General features: G+C 31.8%; 3 protein-coding genes across 3 annotated transcripts; 2 read left to right on the top strand and 1 right to left on the bottom strand.

Annotated features, from left to right (window-relative positions):
- The first annotated feature begins 612 nt into the window (after window positions 1-612).
- On the top strand, window positions 613-3,955 carry LOC104905108 (gibberellin-regulated protein 1). Its single transcript, XM_010693554.4, has 3 exons — window positions 613-774; window positions 1,245-1,284; window positions 3,537-3,955. Exons 1-3 carry the CDS (start codon window positions 697-699, stop codon window positions 3,716-3,718), a joined length of 300 nt encoding a protein of 99 aa, XP_010691856.1. The 5' UTR covers window positions 613-696; the 3' UTR covers window positions 3,719-3,955.
- A 1,937-nt stretch (window positions 3,956-5,892) lies between these two features.
- Window positions 5,893-9,461, top strand: LOC125498749 (uncharacterized). The gene is made up of 2 exons (XM_048647020.2): window positions 5,893-6,342; window positions 7,937-9,461. Exons 1-2 carry the CDS (start codon window positions 6,201-6,203, stop codon window positions 8,746-8,748), a joined length of 954 nt encoding a protein of 317 aa, XP_048502977.1. The 5' UTR covers window positions 5,893-6,200; the 3' UTR covers window positions 8,749-9,461.
- A 7,063-nt stretch (window positions 9,462-16,524) lies between these two features.
- LOC104903473 (protein FAR1-RELATED SEQUENCE 9-like) lies at window positions 16,525-17,805 on the bottom strand. The gene is made up of 2 exons (XM_057390865.1): window positions 17,213-17,805; window positions 16,525-16,807 (listed from the first exon to the last, which is right to left on the bottom strand). Exons 1-2 carry the CDS (start codon window positions 17,803-17,805, stop codon window positions 16,525-16,527), a joined length of 876 nt encoding a protein of 291 aa, XP_057246848.1.
- Between the last annotated feature and the right edge of the window lie 2,811 nt (window positions 17,806-20,616).

Raw genomic sequence — 20,616 nt, 5'->3', positions numbered from 1 at the left:
TTATTGAACTGGTTTATAATCTGATGTACGTACAATAAAGCATCCCCAAAAAAAAAAAGTGCATTTGCATATATTTGCATGATTTATATTATTCATTTACTAAGATGAGGAGACTGTATCGAACTAGAACTCTGCATCCGCATGAATCACTTCGGTCCAACTATATTCTATATACGTAAGGCGTCTACAAGAATAAGAAAGAGGATAAAGAGAATAAATGAATACTAATCATCTTCAAAGTGTTTAGAGTGGAGTTTGCTTTCACATTCTCATGATTGTATTATAAAATATAAACTTATACCTGGCAAAGCAAATAATCACTCATGCCTTGACTCTTTTTTATGCCCACACTTATAGCTAAACACCAGAAGTTGGTAGAGCTAGGCTGCTTTCTTTCATTTAAGAACCTCCTAAAACCTATCTATCCAACCCCCAAAAGTTTTTTTTTTTCTTCAACACTCTAGCATATATGCCACTTCCTTTACTTTTCACCCACTAATATGCATTGTTTTTTCTTTTGTTTTATATATTATGGTGTGCTATCATATGGCAGCTGTATCCTTCCTTTGCATGAGAATAAGCATCTTTTTGTGCACTATAAATACACCCCGCCCAACATTTCTTTTCTTCACTGCAACTTAAACACACCAATTTAGAAGCTCTTAAACACAAAAACAATTTACTTAATTGCTAGCTATGGCCATTCCGAAGCTTTTCATTGCTACTCTTGTCGTCTCTTTTCTCCTCCTTCATGTGGCTGAAGCTCAAGAAGTGGTTAGTTACTAATTACTATAGTCCTAGTCTCCAATAATCTATAGAAGTACATATAAGTGACATGTTACGTACGTAGTTATTAGTTATTACATTAATGCTAACAAAATCTTGTATGAACTGATAGTACAATTAGATTAATCGTATTAAAGTTGTCAATTTATTTAACGACTAAACTTGGCTAAACACATGTAAGTATTGTTTTGTGAAAATTTGTCGTCCAAATCACATAAATTTTAGATGTTAGACAAAGCGAGTATTTTCTTCAACAATTGACATTTTTAATGGAACCAAAACGGCCAAAAGGAACAAAAACCTGCTAAAACTATATTTGATAGATATTATCATATTTTATTCATAGATTGCCTTTTAGTACAATTTAGACTCTGTATTCATTAACAACAATGTTAATTTATTATTTGAACTGAATTTGCTTAACTAAACCTGTTCTTTTTTCCCCCTTTGACATGCAGATCGAGAGCAGTGGCCCAAAGAGGTCTCTACTTGGTATAAGTAAGTTTTGGAATGCTAATAATTATATAATACTTTTTTCTTTCATATTTAATGTTTTTACTTGGAATATTTTATTAGAGAAATCAAACCATGAGTTTTGATCAATTTATATACAACAAAATATGCTCATCTCAAATTTTTTTTTTTTTAAGTAACATTAATTCATTGATTCAAAGTCATATGACATCTACAATAAAAGTCAAAACTAAAGAAATAGATATCAAATGAAATAAATACAATTCTAATATGATAAAACCACGATCGTTGAGTAGATCTAACACTTCTGAAAACCCTTGTCTTTCACATCGATGTCTGATGCAGCCTTCTGCAAGGGGGTCTATCGATCTTTTGTGGTTTTGAAGTAGAACCGGATTCAATTCAAGTGATTGTAAACGAAGTCTTGACATCTGTTGCAACTCCGCACAAATTTCGATCAACAAATCAACATCTTGAAATACACAAAAACCCCAAAAACAAATTCTCTAAGCTCTCACATGAAGAGAGATAAAACCCAATATATGGGTAGACATAACCCAATATATGGGTAGCAAAACTCTCCATTAGAGAGAGACTAAAATTTATTGGAAACATAAACATAAAAAACTAGTAATATATGCTCATCACAAATTGTATTAGATTCATTTCGACGTATATTTTTATAATATTAATTAAATACTTATAATATTTAATGATAATATCTTAAGATATTGTTGCTTAAATATGTGCCTTGAAAACTGTTAAAAAGCAAACAAAATTAACAATAAATAACATAAGGAGTATATAATATTGACAATGTCATATTTATTTATTTTCAATGAAATTGACACCTTTTTGTCTAAAACTAAATACTTTAGTAATGTATGTTTAAAATAATCTTCATATTACTCAAAATGGCCTTTACAATTATTTAAACTTGAGTATGTCTTGTAAGAGACCGTCTACTTTTAGATTAAATTAGGCATTGGTAAGTCCAATATTAAAAACAGAACTAGCTAGCTAGTCCAATAACGACTAAGTTAATTTTCTTTGGTCACTACTTTAATCCATTTAGTGACTAGGTCTAGTTTTATATTAAAATTAGACCGTCTTTTTTAATAATTTTTGTTTAAACTTTTATTTGAATACTACTTACAGTGAACTCAAATACTACTAGATAGCTAGACATGTTAGTGTAAGCTAATAAAGAAAAGCTAGTCCCGTTGTGATGTTAGATTTTATAACTAATCAATATATATATATATAAAAGAGGAACTTTTCGGGAGCATAGAGCGCGCCACCTAGGATTGCCACGTCATCTTATTAATTTAGAGATAATAAAATTTAGAGTTTGAGAGATAATAAAATTTAGAGTTTGAGAGATAAGAGTTTATTCACTCTACGGCTATGACAAAACCAAAAAAATTTATCTTTTAGGGATCTATTATAACTAGGAATCTATTATAAGTACTACTATACTATGTATTCACTCTACGGCTATGATTCACATATAAAATCACAAAATAAAATAAAAAAACCTGATTCTTGAGATTTGCCTAAACCATACGATAACATCTAATGAACTGCTGCAAATCTACTAAAGTAGCCAACATTTTCAATGACAACTTCTTTGCATTTGTGGCAACTCAATATCTACTTTATTTTATTTTTAAACTTTTATTATAGTGATATACTGATATGTTAGTTGACAATACCGGTCAATATGCGTTCACTTATTAGAGATTGAAACAACCATTGCAATACTAACTTTATATCAACTTTTTATAAATTTTATTAATAGATAATTAAAGATATTAAAGATAATCTAAAAATTAGGGTATAATGACAAATATTTTATCAATTCTTTTTCTACTATAATAATGGGTTTGGGCTGAAATTAAGAAAATGAAAAAAATGTGTAATTTAGCATAGAGGTACTCCTTTAATTAACAAGTGTAGGGAATAAGTAAATCCTTAATAAAATAAGCGTAATTTTATGAGGCAATTTGATGAATAATTAATGATGATTTTACTAACATAAAGTAAAGGTAATACAAAACCAATAATGTTAACAAAAAATTACAAAAAAAAAATATAAAAAACAACCCGTGCAACGCACGGGCTTCAAAACTAGTAAAAAATAAATTTCAAAAGTTTTTGTTAATTTTATACACGTGTTTCTCATTTGCGATAAATAAAAAGGTCGGGGTAATTTATATTATTAATAGAAGTTCCTGCAAAAAAAACTTATTAATAGAACAATATATAATGTGTAGATTGTGGAGCAGCATGCGTGGCCAGGTGTCGGTTAAGCCGTCGGCCAAATCTATGCCACAGGGCATGCGGGACCTGCTGTGCTCGTTGTGGTTGTGTTCCACCGGGTACTTCTGGTAACCAAGAACTATGCGCTTGCTACTACAACCAGACTACCCATGGAGGAAAACGCAAGTGCCCTTAAGTTGGTTATAAAATGTTACACAAATCTTATGTAATTTAATAGTAATATTACTTTCCGAAATTTGAATTTTGGTTATCTTTATACTGTGCTTTTATATTTGGTTGGGTGAATAACTATGTATGTACTTTAATTTTATTGTATATTCACTTTGTGAACTATAATAAAAAAAATGTGTTACATTTTGGCCTTCTCAAAATCCTAGGCTGATTTTATATGATTTTTATATTTTATATTGGAGGTGAAACATCTACATCTAATTGAGTTTCCTTAAATTTTCTAATTTTTCAATCTTAGCTTGATTTACCTTGTATGTATATATGATGGGCATAGTTCATTGGTCATTCAATGAAATAGCAGTGCTATAGCTACCAAATATTAGTCATTCATTCTCTTCAAAAAGAAGATTTAAGTTCTCATTTAGATCACTCACTTTGATATCTATCTAATAAAATTAGTATTTGCTTATATATATTTGACACAAAGATATAATGAACTCGTTTTTGACGGAGAGTGAAAAATAAATGTTCCCTTCATATAAAATGACATATAATTATGTAAGTAGCGAGGTAATTAACAACTAACAAACGACTGCAAAGTTGTGAAATCAAGGACGGGGAGGGTATATTTGGAATTTCGGATCCCTTACACCTAACAACAGGGTCAATTAGCCTTCCCCAGTTATCACTTATCCGTTACCACTTAAAGACGCTTCGAGAGGCTAGAATATTGAATTGAATGTTACTCGCAATATTAGTAGTGATGATGTTGAATTGAACGTTAATTGTAATGCTGGAAGTGATGCGATTAATTTGAATGTTAATCGAAATTCTGGAAGGAATGAGGTTGATTTGAATGTCCATTCTGGAAATGATGAGGTCAAGATCGATCTAGCTGATATACAAGAGGAGGTTGATTTTTGAAATTCCGTTGTTATGTGTTATGTGATTAGATCAAATCATCCAATTCAAGTAATGGAAGGATTTATCCGTAGAATTTGGAAGAATTCAAATGTTTATAAGGTAGCATTGCTTAAAAAGGGTATATACATAGTTCGATTTTTATCCATGGATATTATAGATAAAAAAAAGTGCAGGGACATTATTGTTTTGGTAGCAAGCCTTTGATGGTGAAGCCTTGGAATGCTGATATGGATGTAGAGAAGAAGGAATTTAAATCTCTACCAATATGGCCTAGGTTTAATTGAAGCTTGGATTCGAATATTGGGGAGAAAAATCTTTATTTAAGATTTTGGAGCCATTAAGAAGGCCTATGTAGAGAGATGAAGTAACTTCAAAGAGAGATAAGGTGCAATATGCAAGAGTGCTTGTGGAGTTTTAACTCTCACAAAGCTTCCCTGGTCATATTTTCTTTGTGAATGAGCATGGAGAAAATGAAAGACCTTAGTCTCTTAAGTTGTTTTATATATAGGTATTGGTGTCCCCGACGTGGCCATGATCTCTTTCTGTCACAGACCCGATATGTTGGAGAAATATTGGAACCAGCATGCATGTCAAATTGTAGTCCATCTCTCAGACCTGTTGATAACAACTCCAAACTCGTTGGCACGCGAGATGAACCATGTGATGAACCTGCTAAATACAGACAACTTCCAGGAGCTTTACATTATCTCACCTTCACTCGCCCTAACATTTCTTATGTCGTGCAAAACTTTTGTCTTCACATGCATGATCCACGGAATGCCCATATGCATGCTCTTGAACGCATCTTATGTTATATTCAGAGCACCATTGTGTTTGGTTTATATCTATACAAGGCTCCTATTAGCAAGTTAGTCTCTTATACTAATGTAGATTGGGGTGGATTCCCCGACACTCACCGCTCGACTTCAGGTTATTGTATATTCTCTGGTGACAACCTCATTTCACGGTCCTTGAAACGACAACCTACCTTGTCCAAATCCAGTGTCGAGGCTGAATGTAGGGGAGTAGCTAATGTTATCTTTGAGTCCTACTGGATTCACAACCTACTGCTCGAGCTTCATTATTATCCAATCAGTATCGCCAATCTTGTCTATTGCGACAATGTTAGTGCCATATACTTATCCGAGAATCCAGTTCAGCATCAATGTACCGAACATATTGAAATGGATATTCATTTCGTACGTGAGAAGGTTTCCCGTGGACAAGTTCGTGTCCTCCATGTTCCATCCAGGTACCAAATTGCCAATATTTTTACTAAAAAAACTAATATGAACCCGGTGCACACTAACTTAGTGTGCACCCGATCCATATCACGTGAGTTTATTGCCTTTTCAGTTTTTCGCGCGCATATCTTCTAATATTTTCTCTCTCCTCAGATTTGTTCAGAAACTGTCTTGTTTCATCTTTTCTCTTGTCATAACCTCCTCCCACTAACTTCTGCCCTAAGTTCTTCAGTTTCTCTCTCTTAAAGTTCAGTTTTGTGTAATCTCTCTCTGCCATAATTTTTTCATTTTGAGTTCTGGTAAAATTTGAATTTAGCGATGGGAAAGAAGACGCTTGGTAACGGAAATGCTGCAAAACGTAGAGGTTTGCGTTCATCGCTTGGTCTTGGCGATGGTGCAAAAGTTTCGGAGGTTACTGGTGCAAAAGTTCCGGAGGTTACTGGAACTTCTCACACTGATGGTAATTATGTTGTTGATTTTAGTTTTTACTATAATTTCTTATAATTTTTGTAGTTTTGATGTTTTGTAGTTCAATTACTCATCGTTGATTTTTTGTGCGATTTTTATTGTATGTTTGGATGATAAATTTCTGTTGATTTTTGTTCAATTTTGGAGTTATGCTTTTTTTTAGGTTTATTTTTAAATTAATATTTTGTGATATTTCTTTTACAGTGTATATTGACATCAGTTTATGTGTTTTTGATATTATATAGTGTATGTTAAAATGATATAGTGTATGTTAAAGTGATGTAGTGTATGCTACAATGATATAGTGTATGTTTAAGTGATGTAGTGTATGTCATAGTGTATGTTACAACGATATAGTGTATGTTTCAGTGATATAATGTATGTTTCAGTGATATAGTGTATGTTTGAGTGATATAGTGTGTATATGTTAAAATGATATAGTGTATATTGATATGATATAGTGTATGTTATAGTGATATAGTGTATGTTACAATGATATAGTGTATGTTTCAGTGATATATTGTATGTTATCTGTGATATAGTGATGTTAGAATGATATAGTGTATGTTTAAATGATATAGTGTATGCTTAAATGATATAGTGTATGTTTCAGTGATATAGTGTATGTTTCAGTGATATAGTCTATGTTATAGTGATATAGTGTATGTTTAAGTGATATAGTGTATGTTACAATGATATAGTGTATGTTTAAGTGATATAGTGTATTTTGATATGATATAGTGTATGTTATAGTGATATAGTTTATGTTTCAGTGATATAGTGTATGTTTCAGTGATATAGTGTTTGTTAAAGTGATATAGTGTATGGTATAATGATATAGTGTATGTTAAAATGCTAAAGTGTATGTCATAATGATATAGTGTATGTTAGAATGATATAGTGTATGTTAAAATGATATAGTGTATGCTTAAATGATATAGTGTATGTTTCAGTGATATAGTGTATGTTATAGTGATATAGTGTATGTTTCAGTGATATAGTCTATGTTATAGTGATATAGTGTATGTTTAAGTGATATAGTGTATGTTTCAATGATATAGTGTATGTTTAAGTGATATAGTGTATTTTGATATGATATAGTGTATGTTATAGTTATATAGTTTATGTTTCAGTGATATAGTGTATGTTTCAGTGATATAGTGTTTGTTAAAGTGATATAGTGTATGGTATAATGATATAGTGTATGTTAAAATGTTATTGTGTATGTCATAATGATATAGTGTATGTTAAAATGATATAGTGTATGTTATAATGATATAGTGTATGCTTAAATGATATAGTGTATGTTTCAGTGATATAGTGTATGTTACAATGATATAGTGTATGTTTAAGTGATATAGTGTATTTTGATATTATATAGTGTATGTTATAGTGATATAGCTTATGTTTCAGTGATATAGTGTATGTTTCAGTGATATAGTGTTTGTTAAAGTGATATAGTGTATGGTATAATGATGTAGTATATGTTAGAATGCTATAGTGTATGTCATAATGATATAGTGTATGTTAAAATGATATAGTGTATGTTATAATGATATAGTGTATGTTACAATTATTTATTGTAGAGCACATTGGAGAGCAGGATAGAAGAAGTGATCCTGGTGTTAGTGAAGGAACTAATGTTGGTAAAATGATTGTAATACGAGAAGTACCAAAAGTCATGAAGAGGGTAAGAGATGCAAGTCTGAATCAAACCTTGCTATCTATGAAGAAGAAGAAAATATCCAGTGTTCCTCAAGAAAATACATTAAACCCGTTCAGAACTAATTGCTGTGGTAAAAGGCTTTGTGAGTTGAATGAAGCTTTTACTTCTGAGCAGAAAAAAGCTGTTACTGAAATAGGTTTTGGTTCTTTGTTGCATTTGAAGATTACGAGGACTAACAATGCTTTGAGTGCATGGTTGGTGGATAGGTTCGATGGTGGTTCGGGGATGTTTAAGGTGGGTTATGGGAAAGAGTTCAAAGTGAACCAATATGATGTTTATGATGTCTTTCAGTTCCCTATGGTCGAAGGACAGGATGTGCTGGATGTCTCTAGGGGACCTAATGCGGATAATCCGCATTTTGATTTAAAAGCAAGTTGGAGGGAGTATTTTAAAGTTGATCGGGAGAAAGGTCAGATTGGTTTGAGTGCTGTATATTCTGAGCTAAAGAAGTTAGTGGATGGTGGGGAGGTGTTTAAAAAGCTTTATGTTTTATTTGCCTTTTCCTCTTTTTTAGCTCCAGTTACAAATAACACGCTTGATTTGCGACTTGTTCTAGCTGTACATGAGGTTCAGAAAATTCCTCATTACAATTGGTGTAAATATATTTTGGGTAGATTGATGTATGCAAATGTTCTGTTCAAGAACTCGATGTGGTCTAATGGTACGAAATAGGAGAGTACCAAGACTATTAAGGATGGCTAACATGATCATTCTTATTCTAGATGTAGTATCACCTATTCTACCTAACAAGATCCGTTGGATATGGCTTATATCTTGGTTTAGGATCAAGTGTTACAAGTTTTATTAAAGTACTAATCTTAATTACAACAAAGGAGAGCTTCATGGATTAAAGATTAGTGCTAGTTCGATCATGCTAAGTAACAAAGGAGGAGAAACTAAGTGAAGAAGCAAGCAGCTGCCCAAGGGTGTTGGTGAGGTGTGTGCTTGAGGTGCTTATGTTTAATTAGTGTTAGTTTAGTCCTAAACATGCTTTACTTGCACTAATTGTAATAGTTAAACACTTAGCTCCTAAAATCAGTTTTTGTAACACTTAACATGTATTTCGGTTTTCCTTTACTTAGCTTAGGATGTAATTGTGTGCCAAGTTGGTTGTCCAAGTGTATGCTGCAGCAATCATGAGTTTCCTTGAAGGGAGGAGTCTTTACTTAAAGGAAATCATCTTATTGGACCTCTAAAAGAAGCTACACATTCAAGGGAAGCTAGGAGGAGCTACGGCAGCCCCTTAGAGAAGCTTTGGCTTTCTTTTGCTTTGTTTAATCCCCTTAGTGTGTATTAGCTTAGTTTTTGCTATAGTAAGTGTTTTAGCTATGTACTATATATATGTAACTTGGAACATGAATGAAAAGAAGATTGGAATGTTGAAAAATGAGCTATGTGCTTATTGAAAATTTGGAAGGTTAAATCCAAAATTTCTTCTTGTGGTTAAGGAGTGAACTTAATCTCAAAACCCTTAAGTTAAGTGAGTGAAGCTTAATTTGAGAGAGAGTTAGGATAATTAGTGAGTGAAGCTAATTAAAATACTCTCAAATCCATCCTAAATCATGTTTAAGGTGAGTGAAGCCTTTAACTTGTTTTAGAACCCTTAAGCAATCATAAGTGAGTAAAGCTTGTGAAAACTTAAGCAAACTACTAGCTTTAAGAGTGGAGATTCTTTTAGCTTATATAGTTCATACTATCCTAAACACCATTCTTCATTGAGTTGTGTTTATCAAACAATTCTTTTAGTGTTAAGAGCTTTTCTTTCTACTAAAAGTCTATATCCATTGTTCGTTCGTTTTCCGCTGCTTTGTGTTATTGGTTCTTCTAATCACACACGTGAGAGGAGTTCAATTTCGCATCAAGTGGTATCAGAGCTAAGGCATCTGAGTCCTCTTGGCACTTAGACGTTCTTGGAGAAGAAGAAAAACAAAAAAAAAGAAGCAGAAGAAGCAACCCGTAAAAGACAGATTTTTGAGGTAACTTTGAACGCGAGGTTCTCACATCTCAGATCGAATTTTTGGGTGATTCTTTTTTTGAAAGTGGTTATTTTTATGTCTAGTTTGTGTCTGTAAAATTTCATAACTTTTGGTGATCATTTGATAGCAGAATCAGTGCGTTTTTCTTAAGTGGTCCAAAACCGGATTAATCTGGACCAGTTGTAAGAAAATTGAAACTGCAATCAATTGGCTTGAAATTTTCATGTGAAATTTTTGTATAAGGTTGGGGACATATATTTCTACGTTCTCACAAAATTTCATTCAATTTGAAGTTGATTTGATTAGGTTTTGAAATTCGAAGTTATAGTCCAATTCTGGGCAGTTTCTAGGCAGATTTTTTTTTCTTTCTTCCGTTTGTATTCATTGTCATAGTAGTTCATTGTGACCTTCTATAAGTTGTATTGTTGTTAATATGGATGCACTAGTTGAAGCTTTTGTACGAATGCAAGAAGCTACTCAAAAGGTGTCTCTATTAATGGAACAAATGCAAGAAGATAAGAAACAAAAACTTCACAAGGAGAAGGTGTCTCTATTAATAGAGAAGCTTCAATCAGAAGGAGAAAGTGAAGTTAGTGATGATCAAGAAGAAGAACACACAAGTGTGTGTGAATTGGATGCAAAAACAAATGAGGGGGTGGAGGTAGAAAATCTTGATTTGAGGGAAGTCTTCTTGGAGGTTGTTGTCATAGAACAACTACCACCAACCCTACCACCACAAAATGATGCAACACCAATTCTAAAGAGCATGGAGGTGAACAAGAAAGACTATGCACAACCTTCAAGCTCCAAGCACAGAATTCGAGGTCGAATTCTTTTGAAGAAAGGGAGAATGGTACGAAATAGGAGAGTACCAAGACTATTAAGGATGGCTAACATGATCATTCTTATTCTAGATGTAGTATCACCTATTCTACCTAACAAGATCCGTTGGATATGGCTTATATCTTGGTTTAGGATCAAGTGTTACAAGTTTTATTAAAGTACTAATCTTAATTACAACAAAGGAGAGCTTCATGGATTAAAGATTAGTGCTAGTTCGATCATGCTAAGTAACAAAGGAGGAGAAACTAAGTGAAGAAGCAAGCAGCTGCCCAAGGGTGTTGGTGAGGTGTGTGCTTGAGGTGCTTATGTTTAATTAGTGTTAGTTTAGTCCTAAACATGCTTTACTTGCACTAATTGTAATAGTTAAACACTTAGCTCCTAAAATCAGTTTTTGTAACACTTAACATGTATTTCGGTTTTCCTTTACTTAGCTTAGGATGTAATTGTGTGCCAAGTTGGTTGTCCAAGTGTATGCTGCAGCAATCATGAGTTTCCTTGAAGGGAGGAGTCTTTACTTAAAGGAAATCATCTTATTGGACCTCTAAAAGAAGCTACACATTCAAGGGAAGCTAGGAGGAGCTACGGCAGCCCCTTAGAGAAGCTTTGGCTTTCTTTTGCTTTGTTTAATCCCCTTAGTGTGTATTAGCTTAGTTTTTGCTATAGTAAGTGTTTTAGCTATGTACTATATATATGTAACTTGGAACATGAATGAAAAGAAGATTGGAATGTTGAAAAATGAGCTATGTGCTTATTGAAAATTTGGAAGGTTAAATCCAAAATTTCTTCTTGTGGTTAAGGAGTGAACTTAATCTCAAAACCCTTAAGTTAAGTGAGTGAAGCTTAATTTGAGAGAGAGTTAGGATAATTAGTGAGTGAAGCTAATTAAAATACTCTCAAATCCATCCTAAATCATGTTTAAGGTGAGTGAAGCCTTTAACTTGTTTTAGAACCCTTAAGCAATCATAAGTGAGTAAAGCTTGTGAAAACTTAAGCAAACTACTAGCTTTAAGAGTGGAGATTCTTTTAGCTTATAGTTCATACTATCCTAAACACCATTCTTCATTGAGTTGTGTTTATCAAACAATTCTTTTAGTGTTAAGAGCTTTTCTTTCTACTAAAAGTCTATATCCATTGTTCGTTCGTTTTCCGCTGCTTTGTGTTATTGGTTCTTCTAATCACACACGTGAGAGGAGTTCAATTTCGCATCATCTAAAGCTGGCCGTGCGCATTATAGTGGTTGTATAATATTGTTGCAGTTGATTTACTTCCATCACCTACAAATTGGTGATGGGGTGCCTCCAACTCAACTCCCTCTTTTGGCTCTTTGGGATAATGAGTCAATTTCAAAGAGAGTTCGTCGTGAAGTACTTTGTGATAAGTTTGGGAGTGGTTTACTCGATGAAACTTATCCAATCAGTGCAAAGTTTTACTTCACTGAAGATGGACAAATTGATTTCAACCGGATGAAGCCGGTTCAAAGGAAAATTGAAGTTCAGTATGTACCACGTCCTGTATTGAGTGATGATACAGGAAGTGGTGGAAGTAGTGGTGGTGATGCAACAAACAAGGCTGCGCCCAAGAGGAAGGTGAAGGGCAAGCTTTATATTCAGTTTGAGCTTCCGCCAGGAAGTCAGACTGATGAAGAAATAACTGCTCAAGCTAGAGATGTAAGTTCAATTTTCTGATATAGTAGAGTTTTGACTGATATAGCCTGGTTATATGTGATATAGTGTATATTGGTATGATATAGTGTATGTTAATATCATATAGTGTATGTTAAAATGATATAGTGTATATTGATATGATATAGTATATGTTAAAATGATATAGTGTGTGTTAAAATGATATAGTGTATGTTAAAAAGATATAGTGTATGTTCAAATGATATAGTGTATGTTAGAGTGATATAGTGTATGTTACAGTGATATAGTGTATGTGAAAGTGATATAGTGTATGTTAAAATAATATAGTGTATATTGATATGATATAGTGTATGTTACAGTGATATAGTGTATTTTACAATGATATAGTGTATCTTTAAGTGATATAGTGTATGTTATAATGATATAGTGTATGTTAGAATGATATAGTGTATGTTTAAGTGATATAGTGTATATAGAAATGATATAGTGTATATTGAAATGATATAGTGTATGTTAAAATGATATAGTGTATGTTAAAGTAATATAGTGTATGTTAAAATGATATAGTGTATATATGTTAAAATGATATAGTGTATATATGTTAAAATGATATAGTGTATATATGTTAAAATGATATAGTGTATGGTGAAATGATATAGTGTATATTAAAATGATATAGTGTATGTTACAATAATATAGTGTATGTTACAATAATGTGCGTTTTGATATATTGTTTTTGGCTATGATTTTAACAGGAGCTTCATGCTATGTGGTTGCTGTGGAAGAGGGATCTGGATGCTGTCTCTCATTGTCATATAGATGCGTTGAAGAGTTGGAAGGCCTCTCATATGGTTGGCGATCCTCCTTCTGAAAATCCTTCCCAAGATGATTTGGACAAAATATTGTCAAGTTCAATTTATCAAAAGTACTTTGATGAGATTGTATCAATTGCAGAAGTTGTGAAGGATTTGCCAACTGGTTGGGAAGAAGTGTCTAATCCTTCTACTACTGCATTCCCTAGCTTTGTAGTCACTCAGGTGACTCAGAGAACTAATGATGTGATCAACAACGTTGTGAATAGTGTTTTTAATGAGGCAGCTGAAAATATAATTATTGAGGAAAACACATGGACTGCTTTCCAGAATGCTTTGTCTAGGGGTCCAGCCAAGTCAACTCTAAGGCTGGATGAATATGCAGTTGGGGGTCCATTCACTCATCTTTCTAAGATGATGAAAGATTTTGAACATGTGATGCAAGATCTTCCAATATTTTTAAGGGAGGCTGTTGATTACTGTTCTGAAAATCAACATCCTTTAGATGGGAGGTAAATTATTAACTGAAATTTGTTTAATGTATTGTTTTTATTGAAAATATTCTTACAATTTGTGTTGCTTGTTGCAGTGAAGAGATCTTTAAGCTGGATGAGTCTTCTTCTCTATACCTAGGAGTGAGATTTGGACGATTGGTACTGAGACTGAGATGTTCGAATCAGTTTTAGACAATTGGTCAAGAATGTTGAATATTAATGAACCCTGTCCTCGAAAAAAGTTTTACTTTACTTCTTCTCAGAGTGTAAGAACTTTATTGTAATATATTTTATGTTGTTTATTTGTTTATCTTTGCATGCATTATTCATCATGATATGAGTTCTTATGTTGCAGGCTGCATTATTCAATGTGTTTGAAGATGAAAATGATGCTAAACGCATTGATGATTTGATCTCATGCTGGAAGTTTCAAATTCAAGAGTTGAATCACATAAAAAAATTGGATGCTACTGTTGAATTGGTGAGACAAATTCTGTTTTTGAAATTATGATATAGTGTATGTTAAAATGATATAGTGTATGTTAAAGTAATATAGTGTATGTCAAAATGATATAGTGTATGTTGATATGATATAGTGTATCTTTAAGTGATATAGTGTATATTGAAATGATATAGTGTATGTTAAAATGATATAGTGTATGTTAAAGTAATATAGTGTATGTCAAAATGATATAGTGTATGTTGATATGATATAGTGTATGTTAAAATGATATAGTGTACATTGATATGATATAGTGTTATGTTAAAATGATATAGTGTATATTGATATGATATAGTGTATGTTTAAATGATATAGTGTATATTGATATGATATAGTGTATATTAAAAAGATATAGTGTATGTTTGTATATGATATAGTGTAGTTTATACTTGTTTTAATTTTGTAGGTTTTTTTCCCTGTTTTGGTGAAAGGAGGTAATCATTTTGTCCTGTTTGTGCTGGACACAAAGAAAAAGACTGTTTTCTATGTTGATAATAAGATTTGGGATGATGATGAAAAATATAAGAAAAGGATGGAGACTCTCCGTTCAATCATTGCTGATGGAGTTTCAAGTCTTTTCCAATGTTATAAAATCCCACAATCTCAAGGTGATGATATGGGTTTATGGAGTATGACAGAAGTGAAAGGAAGCTGGAAAAAAGGTGCATATGATTTGGATTGTGGTGTCTACATACTTGTCCTTATGCTACTTTTTGAAGGCTCTGAAGAGTTTGAATGCCCATATTTGAATGATGTAAGTTTAATATAATTATTTTTTAGTGAGTTATCTAATCTTTTTCTTATATATTGTTTCTTACTTATTTAATTTATTTTCAGGAGAATATTAGGAAAGCAACAAGAGTCTCTTTGTGTGGTTGCATGATTTTTTCTGATCTGAATAAGAATAGAAGTCAGCTTGTGGAAAACGTGATATCATTCAGATCAAAGAGATCAGAGACTGTTGCTTTAATTGAAAACAATGAAAGAAGAAAGCTGAAGAGAGTGAGAGGATAGAACAGGATTTGAGAAATGCAATGCAGGAGGAGAAGAAGAAGAAACAAGTTGAGGATGCAAAGAAGAAGAAGGCATCAAAGAAAAAGATAACTGTCAAATTAGGAAAGTAAAACTATATTGATGTATTTCACTAATTTTACAAACAATGTTACTAATCTAGTACTAGGTTGGTGTTGATATAATAGGTTTACAAACAATGTAATTATGTAGTCTTGAATGATTTTAGAAATAGTGTTAGTAATCTAACAGTAGTTTGTAGTGAATAGTGTGGTTTTCAATGATATAGTGTTATTCTACATGATATAGTGTATATTTTATATACAGTGTTATTCTATACATATCATTCTATATGATACTGTGCGTGAAAATGATATAGTGTATGTTAAAATGATATAGTGTATGTTAGAATGATATAGTGTATGTTACAATGATATAGTGTATCTTAGAATGATAGTGTATGTTAAAATGATATAGTGTATGTCAAAATGATATAGTGTATGTTACAGTGATATAGTGATATAGTGTATGTTCAGTGATACAGTGAATGTTGAGTGATATAGTGTATATTAATATGATATAGTGTATATTGATATGATATAGTGTATGTTATAGTGATATAGTGTATGTTACAATGATATAGTGTATAATGATATGATTAGTGTATGTTACAGTGATATAGTGTAATTAAAATATATAGTGATATGTTAAAGTGATATATTGTATGTTGATATGATATAGTGTATGTTAAAATGATATAGTGTACATTGATATGATATAGTGTATGTTAAAATGATATAGTGTATGTTTAAATGATATAGTGTATGTTTAAATGATATAGTGTATAAGAAAATGATATAGTGTATGTTACAGTGATATAGTGTATGTTAAAATGATATAGTGTATGTTATAGTGATATAGCGTATGTTACAGTGATATAGTGTATGTTAAAGTGATATATGTGTGTTATAATCATATAGTGTTTGTTAAAATGATATAGTGTATGTTACAGTATAATTCATAAATATATCAAATGATTGAAAACATTGTATAGTTCTCTTGGTAAAGTGTTTTAGAACAGATGTTCTTTAGGAGTTATACTTCCAAACTCCTTGTGTCTTTTTTTCCCTTTTTTTGAGGCCTTCTTGTATAAATCATAGTGTCCCTTTATTCGCTTGTTGTCTCTTCCTTTTGTGACTGCTCTATCTGGATCCAAGACTGTTGGTATTGGTGGTGATTCTTGTGCGTTGTTTCTTGATTCTCATTAGCTTGTAATGCTGCAGCTGCTTCTTGTAATGCTTTCTCATGAGCTTTAGCTTTTTCTGCTGATGCTTTTGCTTCTTCTATCTTTATTAATTCTTCAACTCTTGAATTTGTTTTCTTGAAACTTTCCTCTATCACTGCTCTAGCTGGTTCTATTCTGTGGCTCTTTAATATGAGGTTATAGTACCTTATGAATTAATGTGTTAGTATATAGAGAACATATACTGTATTTCTATGTAATATAGTGTATGTTGCAATGATATAGTGTATGTTACAAGTGATATAGTGTATGTTACAGTGATTAGTGTATGTTAAAATGATATAGTGTATGTTTAAATGATATAGTTATGTTAAAATGATATAGTGTATGTTAAAATGATATAGTGTATGTTAGAATGATATAGTGTATGTTAAAATGATATAGTGTATAATAAAATGATATAGTGTATATTAAAATGATACATTGTATAGCGTGTTTACATACCTCCTTATCATGTGCAGCCTCCATGGTGTGAAGCTGTTTATTTCTCCTTTTTCTCTCAATTGATTATCAAATTTCTCCCAAACTTCTTTTTTTGCAAATCTTGTCCACCTTGATGATATGTATTTCTCTGGAATTTTTTGGACATAATGTAAGTGTAGAACTCTTATGGCATGAAAGCACAACCAACCTGATTCTTGAAAATTTCTGCATCCACACTCAATTGTCATCTCTGGGTAATTGAACGAGACTTGTTGAGAAGAACCATCAATGCCATTGAGGAAAACTCTGTATGTCAGAGTGTTCCCTTGTGTACCAACTAGTTCAATTGAACTTGCCATTGCATGTTTGAATTCATCCTCAAAATCTCTGAAAAGAGTATGTGTGTACACTAAAGCAGCATGTTTTAATAGTGGACTCATGCAGAGATCTGATTTTGGTATTCCTTTTGTACAGTCAAAATCATCCCTTTCTTCTTGTCTTCTCCATCTTATTACTGTCTGTTGGAATATTGAAAAGAAGTCACTTAAGCTAGTGGTTTTGCTTGCCTTAAACCCAATAGCATGGTTTGCGCTTTCACTTCTCTGTGAAGATAGTATTCCAGCAGAGAAGAAGTCTTTGCTAAATGCTGTACACCATTTTTCTTTCAAACTATACAATCTGTTGAACCAGCGATCATCTTCTAGTTTGTATTTTGTTGTCATTGTGGTCCAAGTTTGTTCAAATTCTGTTGTTGTAATGCAACCACTGAGACATTGTGAAAAATGTTCTTGAATTCCTTATCAGCTTTCATCAATCCAAATTGTTGATTTGCATTTTGACTCAAATGCCATAAACATAGCCTGTGTCTTGATGTTGGGAAAGCCTGTCAATGAGTTTATTTAGTTAGTCTTTGCTCTTTCAATAGTACATAACAGAAGTTGTGCAAATGTCACATAAACATGAGTACCTTTTTTATTGCTCCTGCAATTGCTGCATCTTGGTCACTGAATATAGTTATTGGACATTTACCTTTCATTGACTTCTTGAATGTTTCAAAAAGCCATTCAAATGATGGTATTGTCTCATCGCGCAAGAAATGCACATGCAAACATTGTGTTTTTCCAATGGTTATTAATTCCTACAAATGGTGCACAAATAAGATTATACTTATTTGTCCTATATGTAGTATCAAAACCATAACATCTCCAAAGATTGTATAGTCCTCAAGCATCATAGAGTCTCTCCAAAACAAGCAGCAAACCTTTCCTTCATCATTCAATCTTACTCTAAAGAAGAAGTTACTATCTGTTTGCATCTGCTCATAAAGGTTATCAACAACTTTTTGTGAATCCTTTCCCTCAATTGGTTTTATTTTGAGTTTATAACAGCAGTTGAAGTGGTCCTTCATGGAATGACCCAATACATCTTCACCACCTGCTTCTGTACTCATATATCGGAATGAATCTATCGGCCTCAGCCACACTCTTGCATAGCTTTATGGTTTGTTTCTTTGGATCACTCATCTGACGCTCAGATCTATGAAGGTAATTTAATGGTTCTCTAGTAAGTGGATGATTGTGTTTTATAACATGCTGCACAATTTCATAATGTCCTTCAGTGTTCATCTTGCTCTAATCAGTGCAGGACATTCAGTTCTTGTGATCATAACTCTTCGTGTCCTTTGTTTCTTTGATTTGCTGTCTTGTATTATTATATCTGTATTATTCTCTACCTGTTTTTCTTTGATTTTGGTATTTCTTTTCCCTTGAGCAGAGCAGACATAGTACTTTTATGCACAACTGATGTCCCTTCTTTTTTTCTGTTTTTGGATTTTCTAACACTGAAACCTTATAGCAGCATGCTGACAATATAGCTCATGTATATCATCCAATGTTGATCTTACTTGACCAAGTAAAACTCCTCCAATTTCATGTTTATTCAGTGATTGGCCAATTGAACCTGTTATAAAAGAATGAAATTATTTTTGTCACTTTTATTATATGTATGTAAATGATATAGTGTATGTTTAAGTGAATAGTGTATGTTAGACTGATATAGTGTATGTTAAAATGATATAGTGTATATAAAATGAATATGTATGTTACAGTGATATATGTATGTTAAGTGATATAGTGTATGTTAAATGATATAGTGTATGTTAAATGATATAGTGTATGTTATAATGATATAGTGTATGTTACAATGTGATATGTATATTTAAGTGATATAGTGTGTTAAAATGTATTAGTGTATATTATATGATATAGTGTATGTTATAGTGATATAGTGTATGTTACATGATATAGTGTATGTTACAGTGATATAGTGTATGTTAAAGATATAGTGTTATGTAAATGTGATATATGTGTATGTAAAGTGATATAGTGTATTTAATATGATATAGTGTATGTTAAGTGATATAGTGTATTGTTAAAATGATATAGTGTATATGATATGATATAGTGTATGTTAATGATAATGTGTATTTATATATATAGTGTATGTTAAAATTATATAGTGTAATTAAAATGATATAGTGTATGTAATGTGATATAGTGTATTTACAATAATATGTTTTTATATAGTGTTTTTGGCTATGATTTCAATAAAATGATATAGTGTATATGGATATATATAGTGTATGTATATATTATATAGTGTATTAAATATAATGTAACTATCTATTAATATATTGTATGAACCTTATAGTGTATGTGATATAGTGTATTTATATTTTATATAGTTTATTTATGTATGATATAGTGTACGTAAGGTTTTATTTATAATATAGTGAATTAAAATTTGGTATTTTAGAACTTTATGTACGTAACGCTTTATTAGTATGGCCATAGTTAAATAAAACTAAGCCAACTGTAGTTAAGCTATGGTTTATTAACAAAAAGTAATAATTACTTGTGTTGGGTACTGCGCATAATCTTCTGATGATTTACTGAGCTGCAGTCACTTCATTTAAAAAGAATGGCACCCTTTCATTTCTTCTCAGCTATTTCCACTAAGAAACCCACCATACTAAGCAAGGCGATTTTGAAAGAGATTTTTAAGGCATTTGAAAGAGATTTTTGAACTCATTTTCTTACTTTAGCAAGGTACATTCATAATTCTGTTTTTTTGTTGTTTATGTTAAATTTTATGTGAATTTTTTTTTGGGTTATCATACAGTTTAGGTTTTTGTGATAATTATTTTAATTTTTTTAGCGAATTGTTATTAATTGTTAGTAAACAAGTATAGTTTAGGTTTCCTTTGAAATGATGAAGTTAAAATCAACAAGTTAAAATTAAAAGAAGATGTAAAACAGAGGGTAAAAGAAGGGGTAGTGTAGTGTTGGTTTGATATTTGTTTTATGCTGATTTTTTGTATTTTTTCGAAGGTTAAATGGCTTCACTTGATCAACTTCATCCAGTCCTCTCAATGCATGAGATTCTACGTTTCCATATTTTCCCTCGACTTTCTGACCCAAAGGACAGAGAGTGTGTGGAAAGTGTGTGCATAGAGTGGAGGACCATTGCAAGGT

Source organism: Beta vulgaris, chromosome 1, assembly GCF_026745355.1.
Source record: "Beta vulgaris subsp. vulgaris cultivar EL10 chromosome 1, EL10.2, whole genome shotgun sequence".
NCBI lineage: Eukaryota > Viridiplantae > Streptophyta > Magnoliopsida > Caryophyllales > Amaranthaceae > Beta > Beta vulgaris.
Note: the sequence above shows the minus strand (reverse complement) of the source record. Positions and strands in the feature narration are given on the sequence as shown.